Source organism: Mustela nigripes, chromosome 11 (assembly GCF_022355385.1).
Source record: "Mustela nigripes isolate SB6536 chromosome 11, MUSNIG.SB6536, whole genome shotgun sequence".
NCBI lineage: Eukaryota > Metazoa > Chordata > Mammalia > Carnivora > Mustelidae > Mustela > Mustela nigripes.
The window spans coordinates 6563638-6578458 of record NC_081567.1 but is presented as its reverse complement, the minus strand read 5'-3'; the positions used below and the strand labels follow the sequence as shown (position 1 = coordinate 6578458).

General features: G+C 40.0%; 1 protein-coding gene across 1 annotated transcript in view; it reads right to left on the bottom strand.

The window, feature by feature from the left end:
- Positions 1-14821, bottom strand: part of LOC132026526 (cytochrome P450 3A12-like) — a 49237-nt gene that overhangs the window by 27579 nt on the left and 6837 nt on the right. The window contains exons 3-7 of the mRNA XM_059414500.1: positions 14164-14216; positions 8227-8326; positions 3797-3910; positions 3459-3547; positions 1960-2108 (exon numbers count right to left, since the gene is read on the bottom strand). Of these exons, the coding sequence (XP_059270483.1) occupies positions 1960-2108; positions 3459-3547; positions 3797-3910; positions 8227-8326; positions 14164-14216 (505 nt within the window). The remainder of the gene's footprint in view (positions 1-1959; positions 2109-3458; positions 3548-3796; positions 3911-8226; positions 8327-14163; positions 14217-14821) is intronic.

The window sequence follows — 14821 nt, the reverse complement described above, 5'->3', positions numbered from 1 at the left end:
GTACTATGTTGAATAGCAGTGGTGATAATGGACATCCCTGCCGTGTTCAAAACTATAAATGGGCAAGAATTTGAACAAACATTTATCTAAAGAAGTTATGAAGTAAGCAACAAGCATATAAAAAGGTGCTCAACCCCACTAGCCATTAGAGAAATGCAAAACAAAACCATAATAAGATACCCTTCACACCATTAATGTGGCAATCACCCAAAAGGTAGACAGGTGTAGACCAAATGCACCAAGGATGGACAGAAACCAGAACCTTCTTACTTTCTGGTGGGAATGTAAAATTGTATTTCTATTGTAGAGAAAAGTTTGGCACTTCCTTATTAAGTTAACCACACTATATCTTAGCAATATAGCAAGTTACAATACAAAGCATTGTACAAACATAGCAAATTTACTTCACAATTCCACCTCTGAGTATATACCCAAAAGAATTGAAAAGAGGTATTTTTTTTATTATTGTGTTCTGTTACTCACCATGCAGTACATCATTAGTTTTTGATGTAGTGTTCTATGATACACTGTTTGTATATAAAACCCAGTGCTCCGTGCCCTCCTTAATACCCATCATCGGACTTACCATCCTCCATCCCCCTCCCTCCTAAAACCCTCAGTTCGTATCCCAGAGCCCATAGTCTTTCATGGCTCGTCTTCCACTCTGATTTCTCCCCCATCGTTTTTCCAATCTCCTAATGGTCCTCCATGTTATTCCTTATGTTCCACAAATAAGTGAAACCATATAATTGACTTTCTCTGTTTGATTTATTTCACTTAGCATTAAGAGGTATTCTAACAAAAAATCGTGCATGAATGTGGATAGTAGCACTATTCATGATAGCCAAGAGTTGGAAACAGTCCAAACATCCATCAAATGATGGAAGGATAAACAAAAGACAATATGTCTACACGATGGAATATTAACTGGCCATAAAATGAAAGTTCTGATGGATGGTGCCACCTGGATAAACCTTGAAAACATTACACTAGTGAAGGAAGGCATCCACAAAGATCACATGTTACATGATTCTATCTGTATGAAGAGTCCAGAAGAGGCAAATCTATTAAGAGAGAAGAGGATTAGTGGTTGCTTAGGGCTAAGGAAAGTGGGAAGTTATGGTAAAAAAAAAAAAAAGTACAGGAATTCTGTGTTGACAACAATATTCCAACCACTGACTGCAGTAAAAGTTGCATGTTATCTTTGAATGCACTAAGCAGAGTTTTCAGCTTCCTTGAGTTATAACAGACATACAGTACTGTATATGATAAGGCACACTATATATACTTGACACACATATATAAAAAATGATTAGCACAATAAGATTGGTTAACATCCATCATCTCATATGGTTATAAAACCAAATTTTCTATTATGATGAGAACTTCTACAATCTACTCTTAGCAACTTACAAAACATCATACAGCAGTGTCAACTACAGTCACCGTGTTGTGTTTACAGTCCAATACTCATCCATCTTGTGCCTGAAAGTGTGTACCTTTGGTCACCTTCATCCAAGTACCGCCCCACAACCCCTGCCTCTTACAACCACAAATCTAATCTCCTTTTCATAGGACTTGGTTTCTTGTACTGTTTTTTTTATTCCACATGTAATTGAGGTCATATAGTATTTGCCTTTCCCTGTTGGACTCATTTCACTTGTCATCATGCCCTTGGGATCCAACCATACTGTCCAAATAGAGAATGTCATTCCATTTTTATGGCTGAATAAGATTTCATGGTATATACATACCACATTTTCATTATCCATTCCTTGGACGATGAACACTCAGACTGTAAAAATTGAATCATACATTTTAAAAGGGGGACATATATGTTAGATGAAGTTCTATCTCAGTAAAATTGGTGTAGAAAGGTAGGAAGGGAAAAAGTGAGAGAGGAAAGAAAGAAGGGAAACGGGGGGAGGAAGGAAAAAGGAAAACTAGTATTGTACGTACATAACGAGAAGAAAAATGGATCAAGGAAATCAAATTTTAAGAGCTTCTTAATATTTTCCACAAAGGGATCCTCTGGGTTGTTGAGGGAATCAATGTTCACTCCAAACGATGTGCTGGTAATCACATCCATGCTGTAGGCTCCAAAGATGCTGTGAGAGAAAGAAAAACATATGTAATTAAAATCACCACCTCTTTACTGTCCTTATCCAACACATGCATCAAAAGGGCTTGTAGATTCCGATGTCCAGACAAGACAAATGTCACACATTCAGAACCAGCTGCTGCATCATCTGAAGAGTCTAGGTGCCATCACACTCACTCATGAGGTGCTTGTGAGGTGCCAATGATGTAGCTGGCTTTGTGCGAGGGATGATGGGACACTGTGACACGTTAGACACACCTATGAGCTCAAGGAGCTCAGTCATGAAGGCATAGAGACCCAAAGTTGGACAAATTACAGTAGTGTGTTTTGAATATGGGCAGCAGGAGGTGGTTAAGCACTGTCTGAGCAGGACAAATGGTGGGATAATTAACTCTTCCTCATGGTGTCATGAACCATGAAACTGATCTGGATCTTCTCTCACCACAGTATCTGTGCTCAGAGCTGATTTCTCTTCAGCACATCACAGAACACCAACACCCTGTTCCGTGCTGCCAGGAACACCATCCCTTCTTCTCTACACCTCTGCTAAGTCTCCTGAAAGACCCACTCTGTCCCATCTTCATTGATCTGAGATTGCCCTGAGGATGTACTCATTTCTGGAAAAAAGAAGAACTAAGAATGTTCATCCTTTAAGTATATATGTTAAATCACACCAAAATTGATTTAGGAGATTCCATAGATAAGTGATTATATGCCACTATTTTTCCTAGGACAGACCCTATGTACATCAGTTCATCCTGCATAATTAAAATATACCCCAGATTAGCCAATATATAGATGATGGATAGATAGATAGATGATAGATTGATAGATAGATGATGATAGATAGATAGATAGATAGATAGATAGATAGATAGATAGTCACACTCCCATCCCATGAACAGGGACTTCTTTCTTTTGAGATTGAAAGAAGGATAGCTGGGGCTGAAGTTGTTCCATGTTCCACATGTTAATGTTCCTGCCCCACCCCAGTGCCCACCAATATGTACCAAGTGCCTTCCCCTCCCACCATACCATACCCTCCTCACTCAAAGATTTGGTACAATCATGTTTCTTTTTCTCAGGCATGTAGTGGTGTCTTCCAGAATAAGCAAGGTGACAGTTAAGCATATAAATTAATCCTGATTCATGTACACTAAAAGAGACCACTTCTCTCCTGACTGCCCTGCCTTTTTAAGTAAGCTACCTCTTCCTGGCTGGCCCACTGGAGTTGTAACACCACATGCATACTTCAGCTGCTTCACTGGAGTGACTCAACAGTGGCAGTTGGCTCTGTGGCAGCAGCTGGAAAATGTCATGACAGAGCAGGAATCCCAGCAGCTGCACTCCTACTTACTCTTTCAAGTTGATAGGCTTGCCTTTCTTGGCCTCCTTCCTCACGTTCTTCACCAACACATCTCCATATTGGTCAATGATGGAGAACATCTACACAGAAAATACAACACCACCTGAAGTTAAATCTGAGAATCAAGTCCTAGAATGATGTGGCTCTCACAAGCATAGAGCAGTGATTTGTAATAACAAATCTTATCATGTCTCTTATAGGACATAAAAAGACCATTTTTATCAAGCCCAAATTCCACAGACTTCCCCTTAGAGATGGACTATGATTGTATTTCCTACCTGCTCCCAGATGTATTCCTTACTTTCCAATTGAACGTCTTCTTTTCTTACCTCCTTGAGCTTTCCGCTAGTGAAAGTAGGGGACAACAATGTTCGCATCCTCTTCCATTCTTCATCCTCAGACAAAGAGATTGCACTTTTCATAAATCCCGCTGGACCAAAAGACTAGAGTCAAAGAAAAACACAATTTGCCCTACATAAGTTTTGGAGGTCTCAAAGGTTGTGGAAAATTTGTTAAACAGGCAGAAATTATTCAACAAATATTTTGTGATTATCAAATTCATTGTAGGCCCAATGTAGGTGATCAACAGATTCTTATCCCAAAGGCCTATCCTTTTGCAAGGCTGGGGACACATCCAGCCACCTGCTGTGCTTTCCAGTCTTTATATTCCACCTTCATTTCAGTGCAAATATCGTATGAGGGAATTTGGAAGGGAAACAACTCCTCCAGTGGAGTACACAGGATTAACACCTAATACAGTCTCCTAAGCTGAGCAGAGTAGAATTGGATTGGTGGAAGGTAGTCAGTTGCCCTGGCAAACTGTATGTTGCCTCAGACCAGTTCTACCTTTTACATATATCCACAGCATGAGAAACTTGAAAACTGGATGTCTTGAAATGGTGATTTGAAAAAAAAAATTGTAGTTAACAGTAAAAAGATTAGGAATCTCTTTGCTCTTGTGACAAAATGGTACAATAACATGGAAATTTCTTCCCTGTTTTTCCCCAAAAGAACATAAGGGAAAATGAGAGAAATAACTCTATTCTTCATCTAGCAAGCCAACCAATTTGAATATTTCTTCCATTTTCCCAAATATATTTTGTTTTAACATGGATATCTCCATGGCTAAAGTTAACAACTCAGGGAACAACAGTTGTTGGCAAGGATGCTAAGAAAGGGAACCCTCTTCCGTTGTTGGTGGAAATGCAAACTGATGTAGCCAGTTTGGAAACAGTATGGAGATATTTCAAAAAACTTAAAAATAGAGCAACCCTACAACCCAGCTATTGGACTACTAGGCATTTATCAGAAGGATACAAACATAGTGATTTGAATCCCAATGTTTATAGCACTCCAATATTTATAGCAACAATGTCCACAATTGCCAAAATATAGAAAGAGCCCAGGTGTCCATGACAGATGAATGGAAAACAAAGACCTGGTGTGTATATATATAGAGATATGTGTCTGCATATATACACACATACATACATACATATATACATGCACATACACACACAATGGAATATTACTTAGCCATCAAAAGAATGAAATCTTGCCATTTGCAATGACGTGGATAGAACTGGAGGGTATGATACTAAGAGAAATAATTCAGTGAGAGAAAGACAAATGCCATAAGATCTCACTAATATGTGGAATTTAAAAAATATAACAGGGGTGTATTGTGACTCAGGTCATGATCCTAGGGTCATGGGATTTAATCCCACATCGAGCTCCCTGCTCAGTGGGGAGGCTGCTTCTCCCACTCCCTCTGTTTCTCTTCCCTGCTTGTGCTCTCTTACTCTTTCTCTGTCAAAAAAAAAGATGAAAATATCAGAAGGGAAGGAAAAATAAAACAAGAGGGAAACAGAGATGGAGGAAAACCATAAGATACTCTTAACTAAAGGGAACTATAGGGAACAAACTAAAAGTTGCTTGTGGGGAGGGCAGTGGGGGATGGGGTGACAGGATGATGGGCATTAAGGAGAGCACTTGATATAATGAGCACAGGATATTGTATGCAACTGATGAATCACTGAATTCTACCTCTGAAACTAATAATATAGTACATGTTACTTAAATTAAATTTAAATTTTAAAAAATTTTAAAGATTTATCTATTTTTCAGAGAGAGAGAAAGACAGCACAAGTAAGGGGAGCAGCAGTCAGAGGGAAAATCAGGCTCCCCACTGAGCAAGAATCCTGAGGCAGAATTAGATCCCAGGACCCCAGGATCACGACATGAGCTAAAATCAGATGCTCAACCAACAGAGCCACCCAGACATTCACCCCTCCAAAATTTTTAATTACAATAAAATAAAAATAAAAAATGAAATGGATACCTTCAACGCCATTTCACAATAAAAACTCACAAATTAAGAAGAGACAGAAAGTTCCTCAACTTAATAACAAGCATCTAAAAACCTTACACCTAACATCACATCACCCCAGTGAGGAAAGACTGATATTATATCCCTAAGACGATGAAACAGGACACTTTAGCCTCTAACACCTCACAAACAACAACAATCAGACAGCTATCCACAAAGCAAAAATAGGCTCAAGGGCTTAGGAGTCCATTTAAGAAGCTTCAACAACACAGTGGAGCAAAACTCCTGAGAATAATTGTACAAGAAAAGTAGGGAGAAGAGCTTTATTTTGCCTGCATCACCCCCATGACCCAGGTCAGCACTGCTCAGCACCAAGAGGACCCCCTCTGACCTGAGATAGTTCTCCTTCCTGGGGAACAACAGAAGGGTAAGCGACCATTAGCCCCAGCCCTTCAGGGCATGGCACAAATTACCTGTCTTGGTTTCAAACCTCCCAAAGACTGGCATAGCTGACACAGGTGGTCACAGCTAGGAACAAAGAAGGACAGGACTACCAGTATCAGTCAAGTGGAAGGAGTGACCATGCTTCTCTGTGTCCTGCTCTGCAGAAGTCTCCAGCAGGCTTTGCTGCTGAGGCAAACAGCCGGCCCAGCACTGTGTACCCTCTAAGATTTTGCTGCTGATAGTCCCAGAGGTTTTCACACTTGTAGACTCAAGGTGCCAGAGTCCTGCTGTGTCCCATCTGCACTCACACGAGTTGCCTCAGCCAGTGCCACCACCAATACTGTGAGCTCCAAATCTACACCTCTATGGCCTCTATGACTGGGCATATGGACAACACCAGCCCAAGCCCCAGCAGTTTCTGGGCCTGAGGCCAGGCCTGAATCCTGTCTCTGGACTGCACTGACACATGAGACCACAGCTAAACCCTGAAGATGCACACCTACACACTGCCAGCCTGACCTCTAGTTACGAGCCCCACTGCTGGGCATGCCATACTGGCTAGCCCTGAAGCCATGTGAGTGCACACAGATAGCTCAGGAACTCAAAGCTACCTGTGTGCCCACAGTTGGTACAGCCCCCACCACTGGCCTAGCTCTTTGGGGCATGAGCCTGCTTTCAGCCCTCCAGATGAGTGTGTGCATAGCACCAACTCTGGCCATTATTGTCCTTCTCCAGTCTCCTGTCACTGGATCTGGCGGTTCTGCTGAAGACCCCAACAGCTACCACAGCCACAAAGAACCCTCCTCTGCTCTTGTTGCCAAGGATCATGCAGTTGCTCAAGGTGTGGCCCCCAAATGCATGAACTAACCATGCCCTCCTGGATTATTTTAAATTATCCAGTCAAAGTGGGGAACAAAAATGAAAAGAATTGGGGGGAAAGCCTACAGACTTACAGGACACCATCAAATGAAACAACATTCACATTATGGGAGTCCCAGCAGGTGAGGAGAGAAGTGGGCAGAAACCTTACTGAAAGAAACAATGGCTGAAAACTTCTCAAACATAGAGAAATGTATGGAAATCTTGGGTCATGAGGATTAAAGTCCCCAATAAGATTGAATCTGAAAAGGACTTCTCCAAGAGACATTATAATAAAACTGTCAAAAATGAAACCCCCCCAAAATCTTGAAAGCAGCAAGAGAAAAGGAGTTCATCACATCCAAGGGAACACCATGCGACTACCAGTGGAATCCTCAGTGGAAATCATGAAAGACAGAAGACAGTAGGTGATTTATTTGAAATGCTATTAAAAATACCAACGAAGAATACCTTACCCAGAAAAACAAGGCTTTCAGAAATGAGAGAGAAAAAGACATTTCCAGACCAAAAAAGTGTGGACAGAATTCATTACCACTAAGCCTGCCTTACAAGAAATATTAAGGAGTTCTTCAAGCTGAAAAAAAAAAAAAGGGGCTGTTACTACTAACATGAAATCACATGAAATTATAAATCTCGCTGGTAAATACAAATGTCTAAATTCAGAACATAGTGATATTGTACTGGTGATGTAAAAATTACTTATGTCTCTAGTAAAAGCTTAAAACACAAATAATTTTAAAAACTACAACTAACTTCTTATAGATCTTGGATACCAGCCATTTATCTGTAATGTCATTTGCAAATATTTTCTCCCATTCTGTGGGTGCCTCTAACTAACATAACATAATTTTAAAAAATGGAAAAAAAAACCAGGATGGCAAATATGAGTGCATATAAAACTGTTGAAATCTAAGTTCTGTGATTAGAACCAATGTCCAATTCAGCCTGGACACTGTACTATGGTTATGCAGGATATTACCATAAAGGAAATGGCCTGAAGGTTTCATGACATGGGACCTCCTGTGACAACTTCCTGTGAATCTATTCTTATTTTAAAATAAAAGTTTTATATTTAACTATGCAAATTTAAAATACATCCATGCCTACCCGCCGGTTTGTGAAGACAGAATAACATTCTTTCACTAGTACTGTCTTGATCATGTCCGTATCTGTGATAGCCAGCACAGGCTGTCGCCCATCATAAAACCTGTGTGGGGAAAACAGACCTGATTATACTTAACCTGACAGTTTCTAGAGTGCAGTCATGCCTGGAAGTAGACTTCTTTTTTTTCAATATAAAGAGCTCTACTTTTATTTATTTATTTATTTATTTATTTTTCGTTGTCCTTTTTTTTTTTATTCAGCATAACAGAATTCATTGTTTTTGTGCCACACCCAGTGCTCCATGCAATATGTGCCCTCCTTAATACCCACCACCTGGCTCCCCCAACCTCCCACCACCCGCCCCTTCAAAACCCTCAGATTGGTTTTCAGAATCCATAGTCTCTCATGGTTCACCTCCCCTTCCAATTTCCCTCAACTCCCATCTCCTCTCCATCTCCCTATGTCCTCCATGTTATTTCTTATGCTCCACAAATAAGTGAAACCATATGATAATTGACTCTCTCTGCTTGACTGATTTCACTCAGCATAATCTCTTCCAGTCCCGTCCATGTCCCTACAAAAGTTGGGTATTCATCCTTTCTGATGGAGGCATAATACTCCATAGTGTATATGGACCACCTCTTCCTTATCCAGTCATCTGTTGAAGGGTATCTTGGTTCTTTCCACAGTTTGGCGACCATGGCCATTGCTGCTATAAACATTGGGGTACAGATGGCCCTTCCTTTCACTACATCTGTATCTTTGGGGTAAATACCCAGGAGTGCAATTTCAGGGTCATAGGGAAGCTCTATTTTTAATTTCTTGAGGAATCTCCACACTGTTCTCCAAAGTGGCTGCACCAACTTGCATTCCCACCAACAGTGGAAGAGGGTTCCCCTTTTTCCACATCCTCTCCAACACATGTTGTTTCCTGTCTTGCTAATTTTGGCCATTCTAACTGGTGTAAGGTGGTATCTCAATGTGCTTTTAATTTGAATCTCCCTGATGGCTAGTGATGATGAACCTTTTTTCATGTGTCTGATAGTCATCTGTATATCTTCATTGGAAGCAGACATTTATCCTGATCATACCTAATCCTTTCTCTGAGATCATGATTAGAAAAAAACATTAGAACAATTATTAAGTTTAGGTTTGTACATGGATATTTCCAGGACCATTCTCCATAACTTTTTGTATGTTCATAGCAGCAATGTATACAATAGCCAAACTGTAGAAAGAGCAGAGATGCCCTTTAACAGACTCGTGGATAAAGAACATGTGGTTCATTTGTGACGATGTGGATGGAACTAGAGTGTATTATGCTTAGTGAAATAAGTCAAGCAGAGATAGGCAGCTCTCATATGATCTCCCTGATATGAGGAAGTGGAGATGCAATGTGGGGGGGGTTAGGGGTAGTAAAAGAATAAATGGAACAAGATGGGATTGGGAGAGAGACAAACCATAAGAGACTCTTAATCTCACAAAACAAACTGAGGGTTGCTGGGGGAGAGGGGTAGGAAGAGGGTGGTGGGATTATGGACATTGGGGAAGGTATGTGCTAGGATGAGTGCTGTTAAGTGTGTAAAACTGGCGATTCACAGACCTGTACCCCTGGGGCTAATAATACATTGTATGTTAATAAAAAAATAACATGTAGTTCATATATACAATGGAATATTCTCAGCCATCAGAAAGGATGAATACCCAACTTTTGCATCAACATGGATGGGACGGGAGGAGATTATGCTAAGTGAAATAAGTCAAGCAGAGAAAGTCCATTATCATATGGTTTCACTTATTTGTGGAACACAAGGAATAGGATGGAGGACATTAGAAGAAGGAAGGGGAAAATGAAGGGTGGAAATTGGAGGGGGAGACAAACCATGAGAGACTATGGACTCCAGGAAACAAACTAAGGAATTGAGAAGGGAGGGAGTAGGGAAATGGTTGAGCCCGGCAATGGGTATTAAGGAAGGCACGGATTGCATGGAGCACTAGCTGTTATACTCAAACAATGATTCACAGAACACTACATCAGAAACTAATGATGTACTGTATGGTGACTAACATAACAAAAAAAGAGTAAGGTTTACACTTAGTTGAGACTTAGAGAACATCACATTGTATGTTTGTCATGTTAAAATAGCTACCAATAAAAATAAAATATTTTGTTTATTTGAAAAAAAATTTTTTAACTTCACCAAAAAAGACATACAAATGGCTGACAGACACAAGAAAAACTGTTCAACATCATTAACAATCATGGACATTCAAATCAAAACCACATTGAGATACCACCTCACACCAGTTAGAATGGCAAAAATTAACAAGGAAAGAAACAATAAATGCTGGAGAGGGTGTAGAGAAAGGGGAACCCTCTTACACTGTTGGTGGGAATGCAATTGGTGCAGTCACTTTGGAAAACAGTGTGGAGGTTCCCCAAAAAATTAAATATAGAGCTACCTATGACCCAGCAATTGCACTCCTGGGTATTTACCCCAAAGATACAGTAGTGAAAAGAAGGGCCATATGCAACCCAACGTTCATAACAACAATGTACACAATAGTCAAATGGTGCAAGGAGCAGAGATGCCCTTCAACAGACAAATGGATAAAGAAGATGTGGTCCATATATCCAATGGAATATTACTCAGCCATCAGATAGGATGAATACCCAGCTTTTGCATCAACATGGATGGGACTGGAGGAGATTATGCTGAATGAAATAAGTCAAACAGAGAAAGGCAATTATCATACGGTTTCACTTACTTGTGGAACATAAGGAATAACATGGAGGACATTAGGAGAAGAGAGGGAAAAATGAAGGGAGGAAATTGGAGGGGGAGATGAACCATGAGAGTCTGTGGACTCCGAGAAACAAACAGGATTTTAGAAAGGGGAGGAGATAAATTGGCCTGGTGATGGATATTAAGGGGGGCAAGTATTGCATGGGCACCGGGTGTTATACACAAACAATGAATCATGGAGCACTACATCAACAACTAATGACATATTGTATGGTGACTAACAATAAAAATAAAAATAAATTATTGTAAACATTTTAGAAGTATGTCAAGCATTTAAAATAATTTATCTAATTTAATTTAACAATTTAACAAAAAGGAAATGAGGGTGGTAAATAACTGAAGGTAAGTAAATGATCTAGGAACCAAAAAAATGGAGAATCCATCACCCAGTAACTAAACATTCTAATTTTGAAGCTATTTCAAACATGAAAGACATTAGAGAGAATATTAAATGAAAATTGTACATACGCTGACCACATATATGGAAGATGGGTCTGCAAATGAAAAGACTTGGAATGCTCAAGAAGTGATGGTTAAATTAGGAATTATTTCTTTGTCCTATTTACTAAAATATGCTTCCCAGTTACATTCAAAAGGAAGTATTATTTTTAATATGGAGAGAGATCCTTGACAGCATTAAGTCATAAATTTTTCAAACAAAAGAAAAGAGGAAAAATAAATACAGAAAAATATAACTCTTTTTGAATATATTTCCTTTTATTACTTATATTTATTCTTATATGTGAGTCCCAGGTGTGAATTCCTTGGGCTTCATGTGACATCCTTAAGCAGCAGGCCATGCCCACTTTTTTTTTTTAATAGAATTTTTTATTTTTTATAAACATATATTTTTATCCCCAGGGGTACAGGTCTGTTTGCACATGTTTCACACAAAGCTAACTCTTTATATGTGATCCATCCTTATTTTTAAAAAACATAACATATAACATTTAATGTATTATTTGCTTCAGGTGAATCATCAGTCTTACACAATTCACAACTCTCACCACAGCACATGCCCTCCCCAATGTCCATAACCCAGCCACCCTATCCCTCCCGCCCCCACCCCTCAGCAACCCTGATTGTTTCTTGAGATTAAGAGTCTCTTATACTTTGTCTCCCTCCTTGGTCCCATTTTGTTTCATTTTTTCCCTCCCTTCCCCTCACAACGCCAACCCCACCCTGCCTCTCAAATTCCTCGTACCAGAGAGATCATATGATAATTGTCTTTCTCTGGTTGACTTATTTCACTTAGCATAATACCCTTTAGTTCCATCCATGTCATTGTAAACAGCAAGATTTGGGTGTGTGTGTGTATGTGTGTGTGTCTTAATTTTTTTTTTTTACTTCTTTTCAGCGTAACAGTATTCATTGTTTTTACACCACACCCAGTGCTCCTTGCAATCTGTGCCCTCTCTAATACCCACCACCTGATTCCCCCAACTTCCCACCCCCACCCCGCCCCTTCAAAGCCCTCAGATTGTTTTTTCAGAGTCCATAGTCTCTCATAGTTCACCTCCCCTTCCAATTTCCCCCAACTCCCTTCTCCTCTCCATCTCCCCTTGTCCTCCATGCTATTTGTTACACTCCACAAACAAGTGAAACCATATGATAATTGACTCTCTCTGCTTGACTTATTTCACTCAGCATAATCTCTTCCAGTCCCGTCCATGTTGCTACAAAAGCTGGGTATTCTTGATGGCTGCAGAGTATTCCATTGCATATATATATACCACATCTTCTTATCCAGCCTGACTTGATTGTCAGCATGGCCTGTTAATGGGAATCTGTCACCAGCATGAGGTTTACTTTAAGCTTAATTATACCATAAATAAGTAAAATTTATTTTGTTTCCACTATTTATTAGAACAAACTGCATTTGCATTTACTAGAACAAACTGAAAGATTTTCCGCAAGTCCCCTATTCTTTCCTTGACGTCATAGAGGATTTTCAAATGGTTTCGTGATCACATCTAAAAATGGATGAGACCACTACACTAACCACTACACCATCTCCAAAAAGTATTCTAAAACTCAGAAGGTTGTAGTGGAGGTTGGGTATATTTAGTGTTAAAGCATTGATAGCAGTTACTGAGGTGGCACTCAGGTCTTCTCTCCCAGCAGCCTGATCATATTTCTTGGATGATTCCCCTTGTCCCATCATGTTTCTTCAGAAACATGTGGGTGGACAAGGGACAGTGCTTTTGGGTAACCTTTTTTTTTATGAGATGTCTTTCACCATAGCTTTTTTTTTTTAATCCAATTAGCCAACATATAGTACATCATTAGTTTTTGGTATAACGTTCAATGATACATTAGTTGCATATAACACCCAGTGCTCATCACATCGTTTGCCCTCCTTAATGCCCATCATCCAGTTACCCCATCCCCCCAACCACCTCCCTTTCCACAGCCTTCAGATTGTTTCCCGGAGTCAACAGTCTCATGGTTTGGTTCGCTCTCTGATTTCTTCCCATCAGTTTTTCCTTCCCTCCCTCATGGATGATATGTGCTAACGCTTTATATTTATGGTCTCACCCAGTCCTAACATTGCTTCCACTACTAATTAAATTCAGATTCTTGGGACAGACCCCATATCCTCCAGATTCAGCATTCTGGGGGATGGAAACAAAGAATCTGCCTTTTTAACAAGCTCTCCCAGGTGGTTCTTATCTACAGTCAACCATAAGAACCATGTACTTTTGGCTGAACTAAGGTCCATGATATAAGACTGGCTCCATCCAGAGCTGACCAGGACTGAATGTGAGAACGGGCAGTGGAGCTGAACCACTGGTTATCCAGAAATCTGGGTTCTTTCTATGCCATCATATTGCTTATGTGCTGAAGCAACTCATCAGAGTCCTCTGGTTTCTGAGGACATGAACACAGAAGATAAGGAGGTACAGAGGGGTACAACACTGGCTGTGAGTGGCCCAGCACCCCCATATACCTCTCCAGGTCCAATTCATACTTAGACCTGCACACCTGGTGACAAATGGGATCCCAGGAATCAGAGGTTCCAGAAGCTTTACTACAGCAGGCTTTATCCCAAAGGGCTCTCAATAGAGACTGTTCACAACATGAGGGCTTCATCATAATAAGCCTATCCAATGGAAGTTTCCAGAATACTCACCCCCACATTCTTCCATACTTTCTAAAACATGTCTCGTCAAAAACAGAAAAACCCTGCAAGAAGAAACAAAACATATTACTAATCTAAATGTACTGAGTCCTACCTCCAACATGGACAAAAATGACCCAGACCACATGAAATGCAGCTTACTACCTCTCTCTGGCAGTGAGAGGGAAGCTCTTATTCACAGATGTCTTACTGGAAAGGAGAGAAAACAAGAGGATATTGAAATGGAGAAATTCAAGTCCCTCTTGAATCCCCTCCAAGTATGGCAGATACTGAACAATTCACCCTGTCTGTCAAGGCTACAGAACCTCTGTATTTCTGGCATGTTTGGCTTGTGCATGTGTTGTCGCTAAATCTCAGAACCCTCTGAATTATTACCTCAGAGCCACATGGGAAAAACAAGAGCTGAGGGAAAGTCGGTGTGGCCTGCACACAATGAACCCCCAGTCAGCAACCTGTTCATTGATCTCAAAAGCCCAACTAAAATTCCAATGGATTTAGGAAATTAAGACACCAGTGACCTCTTTTCATCTAGCAAATTTACATAACTCTAAACATGTTTGTTTTTTTTTTTTCTTTTTTTTTTTTAAATTTTTTATTTTTGATAAACATATATTTTTATCCCCAGGGGTACAGGTCTGTTGATTCACAG